The 26,222-nt window shown below is 37.9% G+C and overlaps 1 protein-coding gene across 3 annotated transcripts in view; it reads right to left on the reverse strand.

Moving 5' to 3' along the window:
- Positions 1-21,143, reverse strand: part of LOC106965110 (helicase ARIP4-like) — an 83,470-nt gene extending 62,327 nt beyond the window's left edge. For 2 of the 3 annotated variants that reach the window (XM_015061012.1, XM_015061011.1), the window contains exons 1-2: positions 21,003-21,142; positions 10,718-10,874 (exon numbers count right to left, since the gene is read on the reverse strand). In XM_015061012.1, the coding sequence (XP_014916498.1) occupies positions 10,718-10,826 (109 nt within the window). In that variant the 5' untranslated portion in view covers positions 10,827-10,874; positions 21,003-21,142. Of the gene's footprint in view, positions 1-10,717; positions 10,875-21,002 lie in introns of all 3 variants that reach the window. The other variant, XM_015061015.1, reaches the window with a different exon arrangement.
- Between the last annotated feature and the right edge of the window lie 5,079 nt (positions 21,144-26,222).

A 26,222-nucleotide genomic window follows, 5' to 3' on the forward strand; every position in this document is an offset into this window, starting at 1 on the left:
ATTTTTTAGATAATCGCTCGGCAAAATTTGTTATTGTGACAGGCCTACCAATCATATATGAAATGTTTTATAGATGTACGAAGGGTTCGGAAGGAAAGACTTTAAAGTGAAGGAGGAGAAAACATATGCAGTCAAGAAACAAACATTTAATGGCCACTTTCTTAAGTATAATACCAATTTGGAACACATATTTCTGTAGCAGAGGTGTTGGAAACATTCGTCAGAGATGTGGGTCTTTACCAGTGGTCTCAAGCTCTAGTCCTCAAGTGACCTTTAGATGTCTTTCTGCTTCAGCACACCTGGCTCCAATATTAACTCATCAGTACAGCTCTGTAGAGCCTGACTGCACCCTAGTGAGGCAGTTTCACCACTTATTTCAAGCAGGTAGGGCAAGAGACACAACTCTGGCCTTAAAGAAAGGCAGTTTGAGACTGCTGGTATATACTGAAATAAGACAGCATGTCACAGGTCCTGCAGGTTTGTTGGGTGAATATCTACAATGCAAATCTTTAATTCCCAATTCATTAAATCCAAAATGTGCTCTGTTGGATTGAGATCTGGTGACTCTGGAGGCCATTACCATACAGGGAACTTGTTGTTTTATCAAAATCAGTTAGAGAAGATTTATTTGAGGTTGAAGTTAAAGTCGTCAGAAGATGAGTGCAATGTGGTCATGAAGGTCAGCAACAATACTAATACAGACACTGGAGTTTAGAACTATTCTCACTAGGCAAATACAAAACAACAAGTACATAGCAAGAAGGAATCAGTAAAGAGTAACACAGAGAAAAGACACAAAGGAAGATTGAGCAACAGGAGCAGACCACTTTTGTGGTCAGCCCAGCTATTGGAAAATTAGCTTTTGGCTTCAGAAGACAGTATAACACATCATAAACTGTAATAAACACATCATAAACACCACATTTACTGCAAACTTATGTACCACATAAATGTCAAAACCCTATTCATAAAAAAGCCTTGATCAACGTGAGAAAAAGTGGACGGCTTTAAAAAAAACAAACAAAAAAAACACTACTATTTTACTTTGTTGTACGAAGAGACTGTCTTTCAAGATGGCATGAGCGACTCCAGAACATTTTTACAGGGAAAGTCTTATGGGACCAACTACAGGAAAGTATCTCAGAAGATTCTCTGACACTGGCACTTTTTGAAGCCAGGCCTCAGAGTGATCCACCCTGGGGAGATGTGAAGTACTTCACTGGTGTGAAGGCACAAATGGACAGAATGCAAGGCTGCAAGGTTTGTTATTATCTGCAGTGGTAGATAACAACAAAAACAATTGCAGACAACTTCATACTGGATGTGCTACTTAACTTCCTCTGATAAGGAATATGTGTGTGTTTTACATGAGATCTTGGTTCACTGGATTCAGGTAACTTTTTTTCTAAATGAGGTGGAAGTTGGTGAGGTGCAGACTAAAGGTCCAACATACCCTGCAAAAGATCCACGTGGACTAAATGCAGACATATATATGACACTGAGTTGATAAGGCTGAGAATCACCCAGACTGCTACTGTGCAACACTAACAGGTGGCCTGGTGGAAAAGAAACGAGGCTTTGCACCCAACTAGCTCATAAAAATTGCCAGTATCACTTCTGATTGTCGGAAATGAAGGAAGATATCGGTATGCTAGACTATGAAGTCTCAACCAGCCAGTCTGTGAGGTGTTTGCACAGCTCACTAAATACGCACAGTATTCATGAGTATCAGGGAGTCCTAAGGGCCAAAAGCATATGCACATTTTAACATAGTGCTAATCTCACAGCACTATGTAGTGGCCTGGCATGACAACTACAGCAGATTCAAGATGTCCTGGTGATTTCATCTAAACATGGAACTTTTCCCTGGTCAGCATCTGAAATTACCAACAGTTTCCAGACAGCAGTCTTATGTAAACGTAGCTTATGAGTGAATGAGTAACGGGCGTAGCATCAAAATGTATTTATCCCATTTTCAACTTCCAAGAATCACATCTGCAAATTAAATGTTTGTTATGCGGAACATCCCAACTGCTCATGCTTCACCGAGAAACTACATTTATTAATTTATGTGCCGTGTGAATGTGTCAAACAATAGTTATTATTATTTTTTTAATGCTGTGGACTCTTTTATTTCTGGAAATAAAGACCTATTTATTCTTAAAATATATTATGCATAAAATAATTACCCTGCAGGGTGAGCAGCAAACTTACAGGGTGGGTCATTGAACCCTTTGGCTCTTGGTTTTTCCTGCACATGCAGAGATTAACCCCTAAAACCCCTACCTGTTACGTAATCACTCCATTAGGACACCGATGTCCTCGTGACAGTTAAGGAGTTTTAACAGGAGGATTAATGACAAAATGCAAGGCAGGAAAAGGTGGAAGAAATCACGTTTAAAGGAATAAAACAGAGGAACACAAACAATCTTAGAATGAGAGAGACTTGATATGTGTATACCCCCAAGACCCTTGGATTATCATTCACATGTGTACAGGGAGGATGGGATGTAAAAGGATCACATGACTTCACTCTTCAACCCACATCACTGTGAGTGGGGGAGGGTCAGCAGAGAGAAATGGTGAGGAGGGGGGAAGAGGAGAGCTGACAGCAGCAGCAAAGACCGCAAAGTCTGCCTGGTAACATAAAAATTCACGCATACAAGCTCAGTCACCTTTGCCACACTACCACAGTTTTGCTATTTCACCACGCCTCCTGTGAGGAGGGAGGGCTCACATTTCTCTGTTTACATAACCGAAAGTGACCAATAGAGTGAGACAACAGAGAGCTGTAGGGAGATGGCATTTCAGCTGCAGAGCACAAAGAAGTTGGTTCAGTCAAAGTCAGAGAATTACATCACAAAAGATTCAATTAAATCTAATATTATTTCAATATTAACAAACAATTGTTAATATTGAAGCAGAATGGAGGAAAAACAAATTCTGTATATTTTTTTCAAAAAACGCACAAAAAACACTTGAGGAAATTTTCCATGCAGTAAAATCAAAAATATGGTAAATAAATAAATTGATCAGACTTAAGAAATACATCCAAAATCCTTATTTAAATACATCCAAAATCCTTATTTATTGCACTAATTTGTTACTTGTGCCCTGATGGAAAAAAAAAAAAATACACAGAAGTTTTATGGTTCTCCTTCACTTTATTCATTTGTTATTGCAAGCTAAGAACCTAAAAGACTTTGAAGTGAGACTTTTTGTTCTAGTATAAATGACTTTAGACTGCAAACATGCAAAATCAGATTACATTAGTGCAACTTGTTTTACGCCAAGGACAAAACTGATTATTGAAAAAAATAAGTGTCAGCATCCTCGTATAAATTTCACATAGTGGGACTTTTTGATACGACTCACTTGTGCAAGGAGGCAAAAACTGGAAGCTCCATTCAAAAGTTTATTCAATACAACCTGGATGAAATGTGATCATCTCTAACGTTAGATCTATAAAACGTGAACATTCCGCACAACATTGTTCAAAATTAGCACAAATTTGGTTATAAATGTGAAGGTTTCTTTGACATTTTTGAAAAAGACCAAATGTAAACGGGTTTTAATTTTGGAAAAGAGTAACATGGTGATCTGATCCCTCAGTTACCAACATGTTGTTGTTACCAGCTGACAAATGCATTAAAATCCTGCTTCTTGTGCAAAGACTCTTCTTGCTGTGCAACTGACACTTTACTTTTATAAAAATGAACTGGGCTTCGTCTCTAAAGATATCGAGAAAAGGACTTTTGTCACCGCACAACCTGCAGAGCTTAAATGTTTAATGACACTTTAGAATAAAACTTGTGCTGTTTTTATCCATGAAAATGTTTTTACACCACAAACATGCAAATATGTTGTCAGATTTGCACTTTTCTCTCAATTCATGCCTCTAAAATAAAGTTAAATGTTCACTGGTTTTCCACACATAGTAAAATATCAAAGGTAAAAACAAAATAAAAGGCATTCCTACAGAGCCAAATCAAGCTGTATATGAGTTTCTGAAATTATTTTTTGCCGTATATGTATGATTTACAGACTATTTTAAGAATCAAATTAATCAAAGTCTGAGCTCAGATTTCTTTTACACCAGAATTTTGTTGCCTTTATTGATAGCTACTCAGCATATGCACAAAAAGCCTCAGTGTTGGAGAACACGCAAAAAATTGGAGTAAATTATATTTCAGATGAACTAGCTGCAATGTGCCACCGTATTTCAGTAAAAGAAGCTACCAACAAATCCATGGTTTTCTATTCCTACCCTAATGAGCAGGCCATTATCCGTGGACATCAGTGAGAAACTAGTACTACTGAATAGTAATAGTTCAACAACATGCTTTGGAGTCTTTGTCTTATAACTTACTCTTTAAACAACACGAAGTAAAAACAATGACAATGACAGGACACCTTCAAGAGATTCTACTTCCTGACACAGTTGACTCTGCTGTTTACAGTAGGAATACATTTCTAAATGGTGCAGGTGATGACGATGAGATCATCTTATTTGGCCAACAAACTATTGGTCATTACTACACCCAGAAAGTTTCCTTTGAGTGAGTCTTGGATTTCTCAGACACAAACAAAGCAGCTGGATGAAGCAGGAATTAAAGGACAAACCTGAGGTTGTAAGAAGCAGCGACAGTTCCCACAGTTCAAAACTGAGTAATTAATTATTCATTAGGCTTATTCAATCCCTTATTGATATTATTTAGTTGTTTAGTTTTTTGAAAATGTTTTTGTAAAGTAAAAGTTCAAGAGATTGTTGAAGTTCACTAAATTGCTCATTTTGTTTGATTTTTGAATAATTGCTGTGTTATTTCGGTACAGTATCAGGGCAAAGTAAAGGTTCACTGTTCTACACTTTGCTTTTACAAATCCTATAAATAACTGGCTGAAGAAAAAAAAAATACAAAAAACATTTCAATCTTGAGCAAAACAAATGTGATCAGAACTTTCTCTAAAACACTTGCACTTGATTTATTTATACAAAAATATTTCTCTCTTTCACTAAAACCTTTTGCAGTTCTTTCGTAAAATTATTCTATCAAAGACAAACACTGTCCTTTTGTAAATTAAAAAGTGATAAGTAATTAGCACTAAAAATCCCCTGTCATGTGAGCAGATTTACAATAGTACGGAGCAAACAGTGCTATTATTTTCATTTAGTCATAACCAGGAATTACATAAATTCAGCAATAAAACGAGATCTTTTCTGTCGTTATTTTTTAAAAGCTAAAAAACGAAGCTTTGCTTCTTCAATAAACACAGCAGTGAAAGCATTTTCCCAAACCGTGTCCAGGTCCTCTGACTCTGTTTATCGACCCTGGTCTTCCGAACTCATTGCCCTTCAACACACCTGGTTCAACAGGGTGAACTTAGTGGCCTGCAGAGAAGGTAATTCAATCATTTCTGATGCATGTTGGAACAGGAACTCTTCTCAAACATGAAGGACGGCGGGACCAGGAACGAGAAGCCCAACTACTGACCTTCACTACGATTGTTAATACATGAGGCATTTCCATTTGTTGAAAAAAAAAACATCTTTAGACAATTTAAAAAAGTTATCAGGAAATATCAGAAGACGACAAAACAGCTGTTTTTTAACAGTTATCTTCTGGGATAAGAAAAACAAACGCTGAAGCAAACCATCACAAACAGAATATGACTGAACATGACTGAGCGCAACGATGACAGGTGGTTGTGCTGACGAGTTACTGGAGCTCATTATCGGCCTGACATGACGTCAGCCTGTTACCTGATCTCTGTACATCCAAGATTCGGCTCCAAGAGCCCCACACATAGACACACACGCACACATGCACGCACGCACGCACGCACGCACGCACGCACGCACACACACACACGCACCAGGTTATCTGGCAGTCTGGTGTGTCAGTATGTGGACCAGCTGGTGTTACTGTGTCACCTCCTACACTTCACTCTGTGCAGCCCTTAATCAGGTCACTCACACACATCAACATAAACTAATGATGTTATGAAATGTTATGATTCACCATCCAGGCCCAGCAGACTTCGAGGAACCGGATCTTAGCGATACATTCTAATGCCATAATAAATGTGTGATCTGCAGATTAAAACGCGTTATATAGCAAGATCACGAGTAGCAACTATGATTTTCTTGATTTATTTTCAGAAATTTGCGGTGAATTGTTGACAATATCCTATTTCAGATTAAACTCTGTCCTTTCTTGGTGTGTTCATAATGGATCCAACATGCATTTGAATAGAATAGAGCAGAAATGTCCTTCAATGTCCCACAAAGTGGGTAATTTCTGTGCAACAGCAGCAAAGTGACAGATAATTACAGCAAATATACTCACGCAGAGATAGAATATGAGATGGGATGTATACAGTAGGAACAACCCAAATCTGTGTCAGTGGAGAACGTGAAGAGCTGGATCATAGAGGCAACCAGCCTTCACAGTGGTAGTAAAAGCTCAGGAAGATTTTTAATATGCTTGCGGACATGCGAACGTGGACGTGCAAAACTGCCATAGAAAACTACAGAAAATTAGAAATGTACTATTTAATTCGGCATCACGAATCCTAACTGAATCTATTCATAAAAGAAACTTAACTTTATTTTAAGTTTCCTCTCCCGCCATGTATTTTGTATCAAAATCTCATGTGAAACTTCAAATCCCATCTGATGTTTGAAGTATGTGTGTTGCTTTTCATGCATCCCATTTTGTGTGGTTGCAGATTGGGAGAACTTCTGTAAGGAAGATGCTGACAGACTTTTTTTTAACTAAGGTATTTTAGAAAAGCATTGGCTTAAAGGTTGTTAGAGTGTGTTTAAGTTTGTATTTTTTAAATATTTATAACAGCATTATATATTTTTCGGATGAACTGCGAATAATTTAATGTGTTTGTCATAAAAACCTTGAATTTGGCAGAGATGTGTAGATGTATGGTCCGGATCTAACAAGTATCAGACCATCTGTGAGTGATTTCTGAAAAGACTGAAGCAGTAAGGGATGTTAAAGTCAACTTGCCGCTTACTCTCCTTTGAGCCATCAAGCAAGATAGTGAGAACTGTCAACTGACAGAAGAAAGAGCAAGTTTTCACCGCAGGTGTGATGCGGCAACGGCTGGCAGAAAAATCTCAGGAAAAACACACCAGGAGCGCCACTGTGCAGCGAGTTATTTGATGTCTGTGCTGAAGACAGAACAGATCTCCAGAGGTAAGTCGTGGGTAGATTCATAGGTAGAGATCACGCTTGAAAATGGAGCGAACTCAAGACATTCGGTGAAATAATAAGATCTGTTAGGGGTTCCTAAATCCTCATCTAGTTCACCGAATAACCTTTGCTCGCCGTTTGGTGTAGACCGTCAGAGTCCTATTTTTTTTTTTTTGAATTAGATTGCTGAAAACATGGGGAGAAGATGCATAAAGCAGTTAACGGCGACTTGAGAAGTTAGCTTAATATCACCTGCTGACCTAAGCTGCTTTATAAGGATAACTTCCTGTTGAAGCAGCTTGCAAACTTTCAACTAAAGCTGACAAGTTGATGCATTTCGCAGATTAATAAACAACCGGGTGTCGCTAGCATTCGTGGGAGGAAACATGTTTAGTTGTTTTCTTCAGCTCGAGTGAACGTGACTGTGCTCGGCTTAGCGACGCCCACACAACACAGGCAGGGGAGCAACAGGCTAATTAACAGACTATTACTGTCCTCCTCTCTGGAGTCAATGCGTGCATGTGCAGAGACACAAGACCTCACCACAACCTGAACTGTGCAGAGACAACAACAGGCTGCACACACTCTGATGTGTTCTTTTGCAGACACATCCACCTGACCCAGTATTACAGCAGCATCGAGTTGCAGTTTGCAGGGCAATTTTATTTTAGAAGTCCCATGCCAAGTCCATTTCTCAATGTCACTTTTTTTTTTTTTTTTACAAATGGCCTCACTTATAAGTCACAGGTTCAGTGCTGCCCAGTTGTGACAAGCTTAGAGTTTGCATGAATTCTTTGTACTTTATGCACTGCTTGCATTTTTTTTGTTAGAATTTATTCCCTCTAGTGTAAAGTGCTTCCTTTGCACCGAGTGGTACATTGAAACAAAAGTAATAAGATTTTAAAATAACAAAAACACTTTGGTAGGCAATAAACTATTTTATTGGGTAATATATCAGCAGTGGTTCTGTCATTCCCAGACCGTCTTCACAACAGACTTCCTAACTTGCTGTTGTTGATTCTTCTGTTTACCTCATTTAAACTATATTTTCTCTCCAATTTAAAATGCATACATTCTGCACATTTTAAATTGGAGAATTTAAAATTTAACACATTTAAATTTGTTAAATGTGTTAACAAATTTCCAATCCGAACGAGCACACCATGGTAATTTCCCCGGTTATTTAAGGATTTAAATTTTGTTCAGTAGTTCAGAAATAATGAAAAAAATAAAGAGGGAGAGTTGGAAGAAAACCAAATAACTTAAAACTTTGACCTGTACAAATACAAATCCAGAAAAACCGTTGATATACTGACAAAAGAATGGGATTTTTAATGCAAACACAAAACTAACCCTGAAAACTATGGAAGATGTCATAAAAATGTGAAATCTGTTCTGAAAATCTTCCTTATGTGAAAGATATTATCTGGTCCATGTCAGAGTCTTTCAAATTTTTTAAATTTTCTGCAGTTAAACAGCTTTTTCAAATAAATATCAGGTAAGCATGTGCCTTATACTACTCCAATAAGATAATGAAGAAAAATAGGCAGTCCAAACGATGATACAAAAAAAAAAAATATATATATATATATAAATATATATATATATATACACATATAGTTGAAGACCTTCAGACATCCTTGAAACTTATTCAAGACCATTTCATATTGCATGCAACTTTGTAGGAAGACAATGTCCTAACCTGTGGGTATTTACAGCTGTTTAATTGTGTAATAACCATGACAACCCACATCTCTGTGGAGAAAACATATTCATTGAACTTAAAAACTGATGTTTTTTTGTTGTTGTTGTTTTATTTAAAACTCAGTGTGTATTATAGAAATGCTGCAGAAAACAATGAAGTCATACAGAAATAATCCGTAGTGAGGTGTTTTAGCAATTTTGTGTAAGGATGTAACATTTTATCCCAGTAGTTTTAACTTCTTAGGTTTGCATAAACTACACTTTCTCAATTGTAATCCTTTTTTTGTTAATAATGTTTGTATACAAATTAAAAAAAGATAAAACTGAGGGACAGCAGAAGAGTTGGAAATCCCAGCAAGTTAAGTTTAGCGATAAAAAAAAATTGGTAAAGCAATCATTGAGAGCATGAAGACAAATTTATGATGATGGGTTAGGAGAACCCCATGTTTAAAGGTGAATAAAAGAATAAAACCTGGGATAAAAGATAGAAATGGGGACATTTAACCAGGAGGAAGTTACTGCCATGGAGGGGGTTGGCATCCTGGTGACCGTTGTCGTAGCAACCATGGGACAGACGAAGGAGACTGCGGGGGGCGGATGATGTCACCGGAGTAAAATAGACTTGCAAAGCAAGGAAGATGAGCATGTAGATCCTCCTCTTTCGACACACTCTGAGGAAACCCCATAAGACGTCCTCTGAACAGGCTTGTTGGTTGAAGGGAACAAAATACAAACAAGCCTAAACAGGAAGTTATACGGAAATTCGGCATTTTAGATCAAACTGTTGGATGTCGGCCTTTTTAAAATAGTCGAACTCTGTTGTTGTTGTCTTCTGGAAGGTGAGCCTTTCCCAGTTTCAAGTCATTTTCAGCAAATAACTGGTTTTCTTCTGCATTTAGCTCCTTCCGTATTTCCATCAAATCTGACTAACTTCTCTGGTCTTTCTGTGGATGAACCTCCAAACAGCATATTGCTGCCACCACAATGTTTCACAATGAAGACAGTTCTTTTAGCTGAAGTCACATTCCTTTGCTGGTTATATTCAGAAATTGCTAGACATAAACTAGAAAATATATCTGTTACACATTTCTGCTCTTGGACTGGGACAATTATACAAAGTGTGATAGAAATGCTTTGTAAGCCCAAACATCGAATTGGAAAAACTTGATTATTAATGCTTCCTTATAATCACGATCACGTCTCTCCTTCTCATAAAGTAAGACAGTTTCAGGGTCAGTGAAATTCTGCAGCGTCCACCAAAGCAACTTGACATGTTGCAGAATACCGCTGTAAGATGTAATTAGGACGACATGTACGGCCTCTGTGTGTGAGCCTGCATGCTGCTCGGTTTGCATGTGAGAGGGAGAGAGGACAGTGAGAAACAGGAGGTTTGCTAGGAGTACTTGAGATGTTCACAGGTCTGTTCAGCCTGGGTGGAAAAATATAAGTAATCTGTAAATTAAAAAGGGTTATCTAATAGTGACTCATAGTGATCAGAGGCCCAAAGGTCTCCACAGTCTGCAAACAAGAGCTATTAAACCTCCTAAATCATTAATGCCACGAAGACTTAGGGTGCATTCACACCAGCCCTGTTTAATCAAACTCTAGTCTGCCTAGAAAGTCAGGTTCGTTTGGGAGGTGTGACTGACCAACTGAACTCTGATGGAGACCAAAACAGCGAACTCTGATCCATCTGAAAACGTAGCTCTCAGTTAATTTATTCATCCCTCTTACTTAGTTGTGAGTACACTTATGGACAGTGGACACATAAGATGAGATCAGATTAATGTATCATACTAACTCACCATGAAACCTTTCTTCGTCGCTTCCATAATCACTACTGTCATCACTGGTGAAGCAGATCTCTCTGTCGCTCTTCCTCTCGTTCAGCTGTTCCTCTTCATCGTCAGACATCCTAGCCCCACGGCGGCTGCTCTCTCAGCATGGCCACGCTGCATGCGCCTGAAACACACAAGGAAGGCAGCAGTCAGACATGCTACTGTTAGCCCAAATTAAAACAGTGTTACCTGAATAAAAGCAATGGGTGACACATTTTAAATGTTACATTTATGTTTTATTGCCTATAATTTAGAAAATACAGCCAAGAGTTGGTCTGTGTAGCTATACTTCATTTTTCTCTTGTTTGGGTTTCCACATCAAATCACAATTCAGTTGCTAGTTATTTTGTTTAGCCTACAATTACTGAATTCAACCACTTGAGAATTGGTTGAAGTTGTGCTGTTTCTTTTTTTATTCTTCAATGTATTGACAATTCATCTGATATTTGGGAGTATACGAAGAAATATACTCTATCATCCGTAGATTGGAGAAGCTTAAAACTTGTAGGAACGGTTAATGATTAGTGATTTTGCTAATGCTAACTGTTAAAACTGGTACACCAAGATACTGGTAAATGGTCCATTTCTAGTCCAGAGACTCTGGCTCTGCTTTTTCCAAGATTCAATTGTTAACAAGCTTCCAGATCATAAGAAATCTAGCTCAATGTTGTACTTATATGTAGAACAAAAAACACATCTAGAACTGATTAGACGATCAAAAAGTTACAGTAAACTGAAAATAAACCAAGTTTTATAGGAAGTTGTACCAAAGTTTAAAGGTTATAATGGCAACAGGCTTTCGACGTATGGACAGGCATTTCATTTGGAGTGCAGTCATGACCAGCTGAACTCATGTGATCATGCATGTGGCATGAAGCCTGTCGGACCAGTCCAAGGTTAAAAACCCAGCTGCCATATCTCTCTCTGTTTATCCTCAGATTTTCTCTGGAAAAGTGCAGACTGAAACTCATGATCCATGTCTGAAGCTTTTTAACAAGTGAGATGGTTTATGTGAGGTAGCAAATTTACATAAACCAAAACATGAGGACTGTACTCATCAACTCCAACACATCATTTCAGAACCCTAAAGAAAAGTGTATGGATCTGTATTTGTATTGAAAGGCTTCTTCTTTAACTTATTCTCCAGATTCACACCACATTTCCTGAATACACAAAGAGAAAAACCGAGTTGGAGAAACATTTTAAAGATCACTTCAGAAGGAGGGGGGGAAAGGTCAAGATGACCCACTGATTGAAGGCGCTGCTGGAGAGCAGACAGAAAAAGCAAAACATGCCAGGAAGAAACATAAAGAGCAAGGCAGAGAGCTTTCAAGAGTTTAAGGATCCTTTGAAAGCTTCACCTTTCTGTAAAAGAAAATCACACTTGCCTCACTCATTGGATTTTCTCTGACCTACTGCTAACAATGAAATGAGGGCAACACATATTAAAGTAGCTTTTACCAAGATGTGTGCCTTGGTAAAAGCAAAGTTTTGCTTCTTTATGTGAAGAAGAACTCAGACTGGAGAAATAAAGGAAAACATGCAGGAAAAAACATGAGTTTATGACCATATGCCATTTCACCCAAACTTTGTGTTACTGCTAAAAAGAGTTATTTGTCAGGGATGCATGATATTTCGGCATATCAGTCGATTTTTTTTTTACATATCAGTATCGGTTTGAAAAGTAAAATTGAGCTGATATTAACAACCAATGTTTATTTCCATCTTGCTGCCATTTGTGTTTCAGGAGGGACAGAGGGATGGCCGTGTGGTGTTTGTACGGTCATGTGATAAAACACAAGACTGTGGGCATGCTTTACTGAAGCAGTTTACAAGGTGTGGTCATCTTCTCACAGTCTCAAAAGTGTAGTGAAACAAGTACAGCATGATATCTATTATTGGGCATAACTCAACATACATAGCGGATATTGACATTGGCAAAAATTTCCGTAGCGGTTTCCCTGAATGCTCCATGTTCAGCACAACTGATAGCCTTCATTAGGACCTGTTCTCGACATGATGCGTCCTTGTGATTGTGGGACATGCCATCAGACAGTGTTTTGTGTGCAAAACTTAACAAACAGAATTAAAACAAAAGAACAAATGACACCAAACAAGTTGTGGTCACGTTATTTATGTCTGGCGAGTTGAGGAATCTGTGTGTTGCTGAGATGAGGGAGCGTTGTGAAGCGCGTGTGTGGGGTGCAGTGGAGATCAGATGGGGAAGAGATAAGCATAGCGAGCAGAGCCATAGAAACCAGATCCTGTCTGAATGCTGAGGAGGATCTAATCGATGTGGTAGAGTTTATTTCCCATTTGGATAGAATTACAAAGTAGCTAAGTGTTTTGAATAAATAGAATTTATTAGAAATTTTACATCAAATTATTCAGATGAAGGAGTTAAAGATTCAGCTATCTTCTAGACAAAATGATGAGGTTGAAGTCTATTACTACAATAATAATTTAATATTATGCATTTCTATTTTAACTATGACTGACACAGTTGAGTTAATGGCACAACTTACTGTAACAGTGAGAGTTACAGCACACATTACAAGAATGCTGTGAGATGTTTTGTCACTTTTTTCATCGTTTCAATTGTATGATTTTGATTTATGTGCTGACAGACTAACTGGGATGAAGCCTTTTTAAAACGTTTTCCTTAACGCACAGTGTTATTTAGCGGTCTGAATAGATTAGACACTGTCAACCCAACAGAGCAACTCTTTCATATCTGCACAAAAGCTGCTGCAAAAGTCAGCTGTAGAAAACTCAATCAGATAAGAAAAAAACAAGACTAGAAAAAAAAGACACTTTTACAGTAAGCTGTCTCTAAACTTCAGATTTGCCAAAGTAGGTCACAGCAAACTTTAGCAGTCGTACAGTAGAGCTTGTTAGCAGCCAGAAACTGCTTGACTCATTGCCACAAAGCTTTATGTAACTTCATGTGCCCAAGGAAAGACAGGAAAGCTATTCTGTTCATGACAGGCAATAAAATACCCGTTAAATATTGCACACTGTGTGGTTGCTACTCTGAGTAGCTCTGATATACTTAAATATGGGTTGAAAATGGATATTGTATGAGAAATCCACAATTAAATTTGTCCCAGAGGTAAAACTTTTCAATGAAACATAATGGAAATCTGATGTATGATTTGCTTCAGGATCAGCTGGTTTTAATTTCATGATTTTGTTTAAATCATCTTGGCTTCATGCTTGGCTGCCTTTTAAGCATCTTCTTCTAATTGCTAATTTTAATAATCTAGTTTACTACTAAAAAACTGATGTTATCTGAGTGTTTCTCTCTCCATCCTCTCCTTCAATTTCTGAGGTGAGATATAGTGGGACTATATACAAAATATAAATGCTCACAAGCTGTTAAAGGAGAAATAACATGCATCAAATGTGTGCCATTAATTAGTCAAATGTTTTGTTTTATCACCTAGATTAAGAGGTGTGCGCAGAAGGATTTTTTTTTCTTTCTTACGTAAACATGCAAGTTGTGATCTGCAAAGATATCAGATCAACCACACGTGGAGATATTATTCTGGGAAGTGGGCCTTTCCAGAAAAGAGTCCAGAGACGGTGCTTAGTCCTGATTCACCTCTGGTGAAATGAATAATACAAAGCAACTTTTCAACAGCTTTGAAACTGTGACTGAAAAATCTTGGGAAGCCTTGAAATTGGAAACAAGTTCATGTGGGAGCAGTGAGGACATTTTAATCCCGCAACGGCGCCGAGGTGGTTCCACCAATCACAAAGGTGTTGCATCAAGAAAGGTGTCATTTGTGTTCGAGTGAACACTTTCACATATACGTTTGAAAAAGCACCATGATGAAAGAAACACAACATTAACTAACATAATCTACACAAGGACACACATTTTTTTCAACACTATCTCATGTATATCAGCCAACTTCAGCTGGAACAAACAGAGCAAAAAGCTACTTTTTCTTGTAAACTAGACGGAAGAAGCTAAGTAAAATAAAATTTGATGGAGAATGGGAGAATGATATAGAGAAAAGAACGGAGGGAGACAAAAACAAATGATAAAAGAAGAGGCCAGTGAAAGAACAGCTGCTTACATAAGATCCATTACACAAGATGTAGCTAATAAAGCCACTGCTGAGATCACTCAGGATAAAAAATAAATTATACAAAACTCACTCCAAGATAAAATTGTCAACACAATGTCTCACCAAATACAAAAAAGCTTCTTAAAAATGACAGTTTGTATAAGAATCAAATTAAAAGACACATGCTGACAGATTATCTCTATTTGTCCCAAACCAAAACCTAATTCAGATTTTAATCCTCAAACAGTTCTTTACAAATGTAGAGAGATTTGGGCACTTGAACCTCAAACATAACAGAGAGAGGAAAGCAGACACTGCGTACATGGAGATGAAATTATCCTCTATTCAGAGTTGTTTTTTTATACCGGAAGAGCTGAACTGGAGTTAAAAAAAACAAAACAACCTAAGAGACACAGCTTTGAGAAAGATTAAAATGAGTGAAGTTGTGACACTGTTTTAAAGAGAAATCAAACTTTCATCAAAAGCCTCATTGAACGGAGAACTCTGATTCAAAGACAAACTGAAGTCTCTTTGCTTGTATTGTGTTAAAGCTCCACCTTGGAGCTGCCGCCACACAGAACAGCCCCTCCGCTTGTGAAAGTAAATCTGGTGGGCCTCGCCTTGACACTCAACAATTTTCCCCGACACGCCTCCATCAGACTAGCCGCAGTAGCAATTAGCAAACACCTGGTGGAACCGATCCAACGCTTCCGAGAACGATCGCAAACAGCATCACGGAGAAACTTGGTTTTGATTACGTCCTGAAAGAGAGCGTCAGAAAAACTTTTTTAAGAGAAAGATACCAATTTCATGCGGCTATCACATGAAGTCAAATTTCTTTTGTTATTTTTGATAGATATATAATTTTTACAACAGAAAATAACATAGTTACTTGACTGTGCTATAAAATGGCACTCTGTGTAAAATCCAGTGCAAACATTTACCTGTGAGTTATTTAGCCTCAGTATAAATCCAGCTGGGCTGTAAAGACCTCAGTGGTTTGTTGGAGAGTATTTATCCATCATAACCTCAACCTTACCAAGATTACTTAGACTGACAGGTTGGGCAAGTAGAAAATTACTCGGAGTCACCCAGTCACTATAGTGGTGAGTGTTGTGAGGACATGCATTAGTCGTTCACTCCAACAGAAGAAAACAAAAAAATCTCAAATGTGTTCTGGTTTAATAAAAACACAATCAAACTGTCCGGCCTCCATGAAAAACAGAGTATGCGTTAGAAAACTAACGGTGCTCCTGACCATAATCACATCATCTGGGCTGGTAAAGCGTGTGGTGGAGGTATCAAGAAGTAGGGACGCATTTCGTCAGTAAGGAAAGGGAAGGCAGTCAGAGGTAATGAGAAAATTGATGGGGCTGCATGACAAAACATGTCAGAGTCTGCAAAAGACTGAACAGCTGCAACACAAACTTGTAACCATGGCTTCAGTCTCAAAGAGTAACAATCGCTGTCCCTGCTTTAATACCTTTACTCGATTTGCTGAACTTCTTAGTAGACGGCATTGTGGATAAAATCTACCTGCATTCAACAACTTATAAAGTTTAGCCTCATATGCATAACTTTAAGCTGTTTTCACAAGTCTATCAAATATATAGTTTTTTCCTCTTCGTTTATATTCAGCCACACTTATGTGCTTGGAACAGTGGATGTGCTTTCAGGCTCCACCTTGCGGCATCATACTGTTTGTCCACAAGCTGAGCTCAAACTGTTACAAGCATGAAGAGCCACATGTAAGAATAAACATACAAGAAGCCTTAAATCCTAAACTTCCAGTTGAACGAACAAGCATTATCCAGAATGGCCTAGTCAAAGTCAAGACGTAAACCCAAGAAATCCAATTGAGAACAGCCTCAACTCGGGGGGAGCTGAATGCAAATGGCCATGAGGCAAACTGGATTTATTTTTATAGCACATTTCAGCAACAAGTAATTTAAAGTTTTACATGATGAGAGCATACAACAGCAAACAAGCTACTAAACTTTCTCAAATTTTCTATCAAAATCGTAAAAAATATAATAAAATACTATAAATAAGACTGGAGTGAATATATATCTCAGATATTATTAATCTCAAGTAACCCTAAACAGATTTTAGCCTGGATTTAAAAGGCTAAAATCTTTTTTTTTTTTTCAGTACTTCTGCAATTGTAATCATTCTTTACAATTGAAAACTGAATAAAACTGAATACTGCTTCTCCATATTTATATCTGATTCTGGGGATGAAGAAAACTTGAGTGGCCTGGAAGGTTGAGACAACAACAAACTTACTTAACTTACTTTGGTGCTAAACCACTCACTGATTTACAAACTACACTTTTTACCTTTAAAATATACAAATAAAAGCATGCATCCTTTTTCTTTTGCTTTACAATTAAACAGCTTATTGTTGGTTGGTCACATAAACCCGTTTTGCTATTCACTGAAGTATGGGTTACAACATGACAAATGAAAAAGAAAAATAAACAGTAAAGGTGGTGAGTATTTTTGCATTTCACTGTGAAACAAAATTAAAAAAACGAAAAAAAAAGAAAAAGGATTTCTTATGCAACACTCTTTGAGCCGAACACTCTGGTGGTACCAAACTAAAATGTCTACTGACTGTCTGCTGACCCGCTCTTGGACCTAAAGCAACCAATTTGCAAGAATAACAAAACCACTGACACTTCACTTTACGACACTGCAAATGGATATTGTATAACACTTTTTATTTTTTTTTTATGTGGAACTGGCTTACAGACTTATGTCTGAATCAAATCACTTTGCTTGTGTAACACAATTACACAATACTGAAGCCTGGTGGTGTAAGTGAGGAGGGAGAGGGTTAACCAATCAAGCCAGGTTGCTTTCATCCAAAGCCGACAGGATAAACAAACAGGTCAGAGAGCGGCTGCATTCAGAGAGGGCAAACCTTCATATCGGTGGAAGATAAATGTTGTTAAAAGAAAAAAGGTTTCACAAATACTAATAATGAGATTTCATGTGGTTTTCTTGAACCACTATCAGTTTTGTTTCCACAGAAACTGATTTGCCAAATGTCTTATCATTGTCACTTGTGCTTTATTTAGAACATCTAAAAATATAAAGTCTTCCCAGGGACGACACAAAACATCCTGAAAACCATGAAAGACACGATTAGTGCAAAGAGAGTTTCAAAAGATGGTAGATTTTAAGTCACAACTTTAACCCTTCACTTTGTTCAATACTTTTTAAAGTCGCAATACCTTAGCTGAAAATCGCCTAAAATGACACCCCAGTCAGGAATCTCCCCCACATCCTCCACAGCCGAGGTGTGCAGCAAAGATTTAGGAACTCTGTATGTTTCCAAGGGACACAGGTGAGCCGATCTACCTATAGCAAACTTTAAAAATATATTGTAGACTGTACAGGATATATGATACGACTCTGTTTGTAAACCACTGATTTAGTTGAATACGTTTATAGTATGAACATTGGTTAATGTACAGTATTCCCTGAGAAATCTGTGCCAAAGTTATGTTGAATAAGGTATTTGAATTAACCATTAAATGACTCAGACCATTTTTCTAATTTTATCTACGAGCCTATAAATACTCACCAAGTCCATATGGATTAGCCTGTATTCCAGCTCGCTGACCCAGAGGTCACACACAAGCAAAAAACAAGTGACCTCGATCAGGAAACAGAGTTGACCTGAAACGGCCTGGATATTTTTAAACGTATAAATCCCCGGGTCAATCCCAACCCGGCTGTGTGGCATGTAAAGCCCACCTGCCTCAGCTGATGGAAGAGAAAAATAAAACATCTACATGAACAAATGATCTCATCTCTGGTTCAAAAGATAATAAAAGTTCTCAGATATCAGTGAAATCAATGACCATTTTTTTTGCACAGTGGGTTTTCGCCCATCGTCCGGTGAATACGTGTACGTCCGCGGGGGAAGCGTTGGGACGCATCAGGGGAAGGATCGCATTCCATCGCCTAAGGTGATCGCCAGTTGGATGTTGCTGGCAGCTGTCCAACCAATCAGAAAGGGTTAAATGGGTTCACTCAGGCTGTTTATGGTTCACTAAGAATACTGTGGGGAAAAGGTCTCCCTGCCTCAGCTGTCTGTGTCAAGGCCATGTTTTGTTCCTTCATAAAAACTGAAAAACAACCAGAGACTAGTTTTAGCACGAGGGCAAATGATCTGCTTTGAAATCTGCAGAAGGGAACGGGAAGCATACAAAGTATGTAACGGTAATGTGTTAAAACACTAAAAACCATCCACTATTGGTGAGCTGATTCAAAAATGTGCTTTGTTTTACAGTAAGATTGGAGGTTTTTACCAAAGAAACTCTGCTGAAAACTGAATGTGTTTTAAACGACTAATTAAAAGAAACTCTTTGCCAGATAGTTTTATCATCCACACCCCTATTTGGAGGAAACTACACCCACAGATTTAAATAGAAGTCAAAGCAACCTCTTTTGGGTAACAATATTTTTACTAAAAAGAGAGAGAAAAAAAGAAGTAAATCCCCATTTCAAAGATGCTTTACATGCATCTTTGAGATGCATGTATAAACTGACCACTTTTCCTCACTTTGCTACATTCTCTAACTGTTCTCCAATTTTGCATTATTTGCTGCTATTACAGCATTTCTCTTGATATAATCTCTGTTTTTCTCTCACACAAAAAAAAATCATATTTTTTTAATACATTCACACGTCATGCAGACATTGATGTAAAAGTCTTTGTAAACTTTAATATCTGTGATTCATATTTACTGGCCACCAGGATATTGTTGTTACAACCTGAATTTGTTACTTTCCAGTCGTACTAAAGCTCTGACCAGCATCCACCAACTCCCTGCTAGCAGGTCAAAGTGACACTGCAGCCGAGTTAGGATTCAAAGAGCTGGCAAAGCAGATCTAATTATGTTTTTCTCTTAAAATTTCTTTTAGTGAAGGATGTCTGGGGCTACATTTTAAAAATAATTTGTTTTGAAAGAGTTCGCTCGACCTTAGACAACGAGATTAGATTCTGCCTGTGAATATAGGTTTGACATTTAAATAATTGAATTAGAAATTTCAAACTTGGTCTAAAGCAGGACCTCAAATTGAATTTGCAGTCAACTAATCGTTGCCAGAAAAAAAAAAGACAGCAGATGTAACTTGTATTAGGTATAGCAAAAAGGAATAAACTAAATACGTCACAGAATGCCAAATTTAAAATAATGCTTAAACTTAAGTATGATATATGGAACTGTATACATTTCTATAAAACCCACCAGATGGGTCTGTCACTAAATACGTTCTCTTAACTACCATTTTCATTAACTCTAACAAGAGCACTTCTTCTCCACAAATATAATCGGTAAACACTGCAAATGTCCACATCCCAATTAGCATATCACATCTGCATTTGACCTGATGATGTACATGAAGTTGAGTTGAACAGACAGCCATTGTCAAAGATCAGCAGAATAAAAAGTACAAGGCATAACGCAAACATAACTGATCACTCAGTTAATGTTGAAATTTGCTGCAACAAATGTTTCTGCTACAACTTTGTTGGCACAGAATCACTCTGAATACGTGGATACTTGATTCATGGACAACTTAAATTTTGGAAAAGCTCAGCTTAGTGGTGTGTAATTCCACCTGACTGTGGTGTCTTCAGACCAGTAGTTTAGCAGGTTGCTTCCAATACAGGAGCAGCATTGTGATACTGAGCAGCTCCATCTGTGAGCCCCCCTGATCTCTCACCTCTGGACTTCCCTGAAACTAGACCCACTCATTCCAAGGCTACTGCAAGCATGCAAGTTCATATATATATATATATATATATATGGTGAGACGTCACGGTAAAATGTACTTGGTTTTCGGTTTAACCTTCCTGGACAACTCTCATCTGCGAGGACGTTTAACCCTGCAGATGTGTCACCGCTGGCAGATGGTGTCACACAACAACAAAAGCCGCGCGCTTCTGCTCGTTTCATAACACGGAAGGAGGCTTTAACGCAGCAATGCAGACCGCAGGAAGGAAGAGAAGGTGCGCAAGTGCAGAATGCCTTCCATACTTCCATTGTGTGTGGTGGGGGGGCAGCACTTCATAACCATCCGCACTCTCACACCAACACAGAAATGTAGTTTTAAAGGGATTCAAAGCAACAAATAAGCAGCCGCTCTGAGTGTCTCACCTTCCGTCCGCGCTTCTGCCGTCAATTCCTTCAAGTTTCAAGAAAAATACAAGAAGCTTAAAGCAGTAATGAGATGCAGGGAGGGCTTGGCCGCTTTCACTGATTCACCGGTTTCTGCCTGAAAAGAGGAGGGTCGCTCCTGCCGCCGTGCACGCGCCCTGCTCACAACATTACGAAAGTCCCGGAAGTGCACGAGCATCCAAACTGTTGTGGGTTTTTCTCGCGCTGCATGACAGTGACGAGGCGAAACACAGAGATCATTTAACTGCCGCTAAAACCAACAGAGATGGGTATGTATACCCAAAACTGCACTCAAGTAAGAGTGGCGTTACTTCCAAATAATATCACTAAAGTATAATTAAAACCATGTCCACTGAAAATGTACTCAAGGAGGAAGATTCTTCATGTCAGAGCTGTTTGATTTAATAAGACACAATTCTAAAATAATGTGCACGACTTTTAAATAATAAAACAAAAATCAAGTAAATTAACTAGCATCTTTACAGAGCAGTGAAACTAAATGTTGAAGTCGATTTAAAACTTTTTGTTTTGTTTTATTTTAAAGTTATTCAACCAAATGTACCCACCTTTAACAATAAATTGCAAAGTTTAGGTTTTAGATTTACGGTGAATAAACTATTGCATTTTACACTATAACCTGATCAAGAAAATTTCAGCAAATTTACTTGAAAGTAAATATTCTTATATTTAATAATCTGGCGTTACTACTTTGCAACTCTATTGTGTGCAGGTTGTGATAACCGTTGTATGACACAATTGGATAAACTGCACCTTTTAGTATAACCGGATTATTTTTATTTATAGTTATGCTTTCTTTCTGGCCAGAAAAGGGTGAAACATAGTGTTACGTAACACTTTTTTTACTTGACAGTAATATGATACCATATTACCATATTAATGGTCAATATAATATTGACCATTAATAATATATAATATAATATATAATATAATATAATATAATATAATATTGACCATTAATATGGTAATATTAACCATATGGTAATATGGTACCATATTACCTTATTAATGGTCAATATAATACTGTCATATTATATTGACCATTAATATGGTAATATGGTACCATATTACTGTCAAGTAAAAAAAAAGTCCTTCACATATTTTAAAAAAAATAAGGATTGTTGACAGTATTTAATCGCTGAAAAATCCAAGGACGGTTTAACATCTTGCGTTGTAAAACAAGTGAGCGGGTGAAATCTTTCCAGAAGCCCTGGGATGGGGCACTCTGTTGCTCGTTCAAACTCTGCCCTCTATTGGCTAAATGTGGACATAGCAGCGGTTTTCACCTGAGTCATTCATCAAGACAGACAAGTCCTTTCATTTTTTTTTTCTGTATGTGTAAAGATTTTCATGTGTAGTCAGTCCCAAGAACATGTTACTCTGCATGAAAGAATAAACTTATTCCTTAAAGGAAAAGTAACTAGTAGAACTAATTACATATTGGTTTGCATGTAAAGTTTTTTACTGTTTGAATTATATTATAAAATGGATTCTTGCTAGGAAAGAAGACCTGGTTGATTTTGCAGCAGATGTGCTCTGGTGGGTATTTTATGGCATTTTTTCAATCTGCTGTGTTTTATTTTAATTGTTGTTGTTCTTTGTTAGTGGAAAAGCTCTTCCAGGAACTAGACAGTATCTGGAAATCAATCCAATTCATGGAAGCTCTTCCAGATCTGCCAATTTCCCTATAACTGAAGGGGCAATGTACAGGGCAATGGATATTTTTTTTTTTTAAATCACTGACCACCTGAAAATGATTCAACCCCTTCTGCAAATTAGGTTTATTGGGAAAACGGACCTAATTATTTTAGGTTTAAAATAATTATTGCCATGCATCAAGCTGTGTAATAAGAATAATTTAAATTCCTCCACATGACAACTGGAAGTGTCAAAAATAATTTAACACAAAATGCCACTTTTAGTGACTGCTGTAGTGTCAATGACGAGCACCATTAGCACTCCGTAGGGCTTCCTCTTGCTGTTATGACCTGTTGTAAATAACCAACAATAGGACACAAGCCTCTAGCAGTGTTTAGAGGAATCTTAGCCAGAGGCCTGGATTTGAGAAACACAAGCATAAAAACATCACTAAAAGGTCATTCTTGGTCACATTGTGTTCATTGTTAACACTAGATGGCGCCATTCACCATGTAAAACTGGTGCTACAGTTAAAACTGGAACAGAGACAGTTACAAAGAATCTGGCTGCTTGTTCAGTGTTCCGGTACTTAAGTACAATTGATCCACGATGTAGTTCCTCAAAACGCAGAAAGGTTACTTCTGCAAATCTGTGTCAGATTAATGATTGTTTATCACTGATTTCACAGGTTTATTTTAATAACTGGAAGTTCTCTCCAACCTGCTTCTTTGTTAGAATAATGTCAGATACAGTGTATTGTTTTTTAGTTTGTTAAAAAAGAGTATACAGCCAGTGTGGTTTGAATGTACACAAATCTAATTGTGCTATTTACAGCTGCATTTATCCATGATGTGTCAGATCATTATAAATATTTCAACCAAATGCTAAAAGATTGTGCTGACCATGATAAACACACCATGTGCGCTAAAGAAACAGCTCAGAAGATTTTATTAAAATATTAATGAATCAATATAAAACGAGTCTGACTTTCTGAATTGAGTGACTTTTACACAATATTCACATCTCCTTATATATACCCGAGTAGCTGGGTGGTATGGATTAAAAAAAAAGTCACAATAAATATATATATTTTTGGTGTGTGGAGCAATTTCAACATTTATCAGAACACAGTTCTGAGACTAATCATCCAGTTTCTAAGGCAGCTTCAGCTTTCATATAAACTGAAACACCAACATAAAGTTATTATTGATTACTAATAACTAACCACCTTTAAACTGTAAAAGTTGCCATGATCTAAACACAATTCGCTTTAACATAGTTAGACATTATGGACTCGAAACAAAAACATTTCTCATTGCATATTAAAGTCTACCTTTACCGTGGATTTTGTCAGAATCTGTTTCTTAACACAAAACTGGATTTGTTTTGTTGCTTGGCATTAGCTGCACTTCAGAATGGCTGACTGCCCTCTTAAAGGTGATTTATTGAGGGTTTGACGTGACAACTTGAAGAGTGACGCAGCAGGCAGTGGCGAGGTCACGCCCCCTCCGCGCTCTGGAAACAGGTGGGTGGAGGCAGCAACCAGGTATTTATGAAGTGGGTGGATGATAAGTTGTGGCCGACCCAGCCTTGCGCAGCAGGAGCTGCTTTTGTAACTAAGAACTCAGGTTTTCCTTCCCTCTGATTACACGAGACAAGGTAGGAAAGTAGGCGTAGTGTAATTAAATGAGAATACAGACTGATTGGATTGCCACTGGGTGTATTTTATTTGGTGTTTCAGTTTCAGAATTTTATAATCGCACCTTCTTAAGCACAGCAATTTCCTTTGGGCTCATTAAATGCTGTAAACGCGGGTTTTCCACTATAGCAGAGCATCTCGAACGCATGAAAAGGTTCAATTATGTGTGAATTGATTAAACCTGTGTGTGTGTGTGTGTGTGTGTGTGTGTGTGTGTGTGTGTGTGTGGTTGGAGCAGCGGGTGGAATCACGTGTTCCAATTCATCACTTATCAGCTCTGCCATATGTTGCTTCACAGAGAAGCTGAGTCTTTTTGAGACGTCTAATAACGAATCCGACACAAGCAGTAACCTGATAAACCTGCTATGTTTCCCATAAGAGTGCTTAGGCAATCATTTTACCCAGAAATTCATTAGGAGATGTTTTCACACTGCTTCATTTTGTATGTAGAAGAAATTATGTTTTCATTGTCTGTAAAACGTTATGTTGTTATTCACACTACGTCCCCCATCGGCTCGCTAACAAGGACGAGCATTAAAAAGCCGCCACCGGTAAATGATGTTATGGCGTGTCTTGTAACTGAGTTTATGTTACAAGACATTTTGTTTCTCTTCTTTTCAGGATCATCTGTTGCTCTGCCTTTTAGAGGAAAAAAAGGCGAAAAGATAAAAACGAGTCTTGCCAGGATGCTTGTTGCTCTACATGCTGTAAGACGTCTGATTGATCTTTTCAAAGCTTTTCCTCTATTTTAAGGCAGCATATTTCCTTTACAGTTAAACTGAAAAGTGGTTACAATACGTTGTTGAACACCTATTTGTTTCCCAGGTCCTTGTGTCATTTAATAAAAAAAAAGTTAATCCAATTCTCTATAATTGATGGTGAATGTGGAATGAATTGTAGGCTTGAATCAAATGGTGTTTCAACTACATGTTACTTTAAAATGTCCCACTTATGCCACCGTAGGTAGGTTGTGGTAGCTTCCCGACACTGAAAGATGTAAGCTCGGACTCCAGATCAGTTTCAAACCAAATTCAATAACCAAGTTAATAATAATAGAAAAAAGATCTTCTAATTTTAGGTTTCCCATTATTTTCTTCCCTCTCTCGGCTCTGCTGTAGGACGTGCTGGGTCGCTGCCCGAGCAGAATGCTGACGAGGAGCGAAATCTTTCCCGTCACGCACATTACAGTAATTAACTCTGCATTCAGAGGATGAAAAGGGGAGTGCGGCTCTTTTGTGAGTTATGGAGAGAAGCATGAAGTTACAGAACTGATGAAACAGCTTATTACACTCACTCCTTAGCATGCAAAGGAGCAAACACTGCAGGGTTCGCTCCTGTCATCTGTGGCGCTTCCACTCGAAATAAAGGAGAACAATAAAATCTCTTTTGTTTCGATGAGTAAAATTCTATTTGCGGCGGCTTTGATGGTACAGAACAATGACTAAACGACTGAGAAAGGAGAATAGATTCGAGAAAAGGATGAGACACAAACAGCCTTCTCTCTTTCCGCCAACATACTTTCCTTTTTACAAGTCCATTTATTTCTAACATCTCTCTTGACTAGAGAAGAACGAAATACGTTGCAGTGCACGGACTGCAAACACAGAGCTGTGATGGGAAGAAGAAAAACAACCTAAAGCTTCCAGTGTTATTCCGCTGAACACAATAAAAACTTTGTGCAAGGCACGCTGAAGAACAGACGCACCTGAATCCTGACCTGATCTCCTCCAGCTTCGTTTTAAACCCTGTGTGTTTTAGGTAAACAACACTGACTGTGCTGAGACAGTCAGTCCTGCACTAAGAAATAGGAGCGATATAGATTTAACTGATAACTAATATTTATT

Source organism: Poecilia latipinna, unplaced genomic scaffold, assembly GCF_001443285.1.
Source record: "Poecilia latipinna isolate Pla-1442-1.1 unplaced genomic scaffold, P_latipinna-1.0 Scaffold1767, whole genome shotgun sequence".
Taxonomy (NCBI): domain Eukaryota; kingdom Metazoa; phylum Chordata; class Actinopteri; order Cyprinodontiformes; family Poeciliidae; genus Poecilia; species Poecilia latipinna.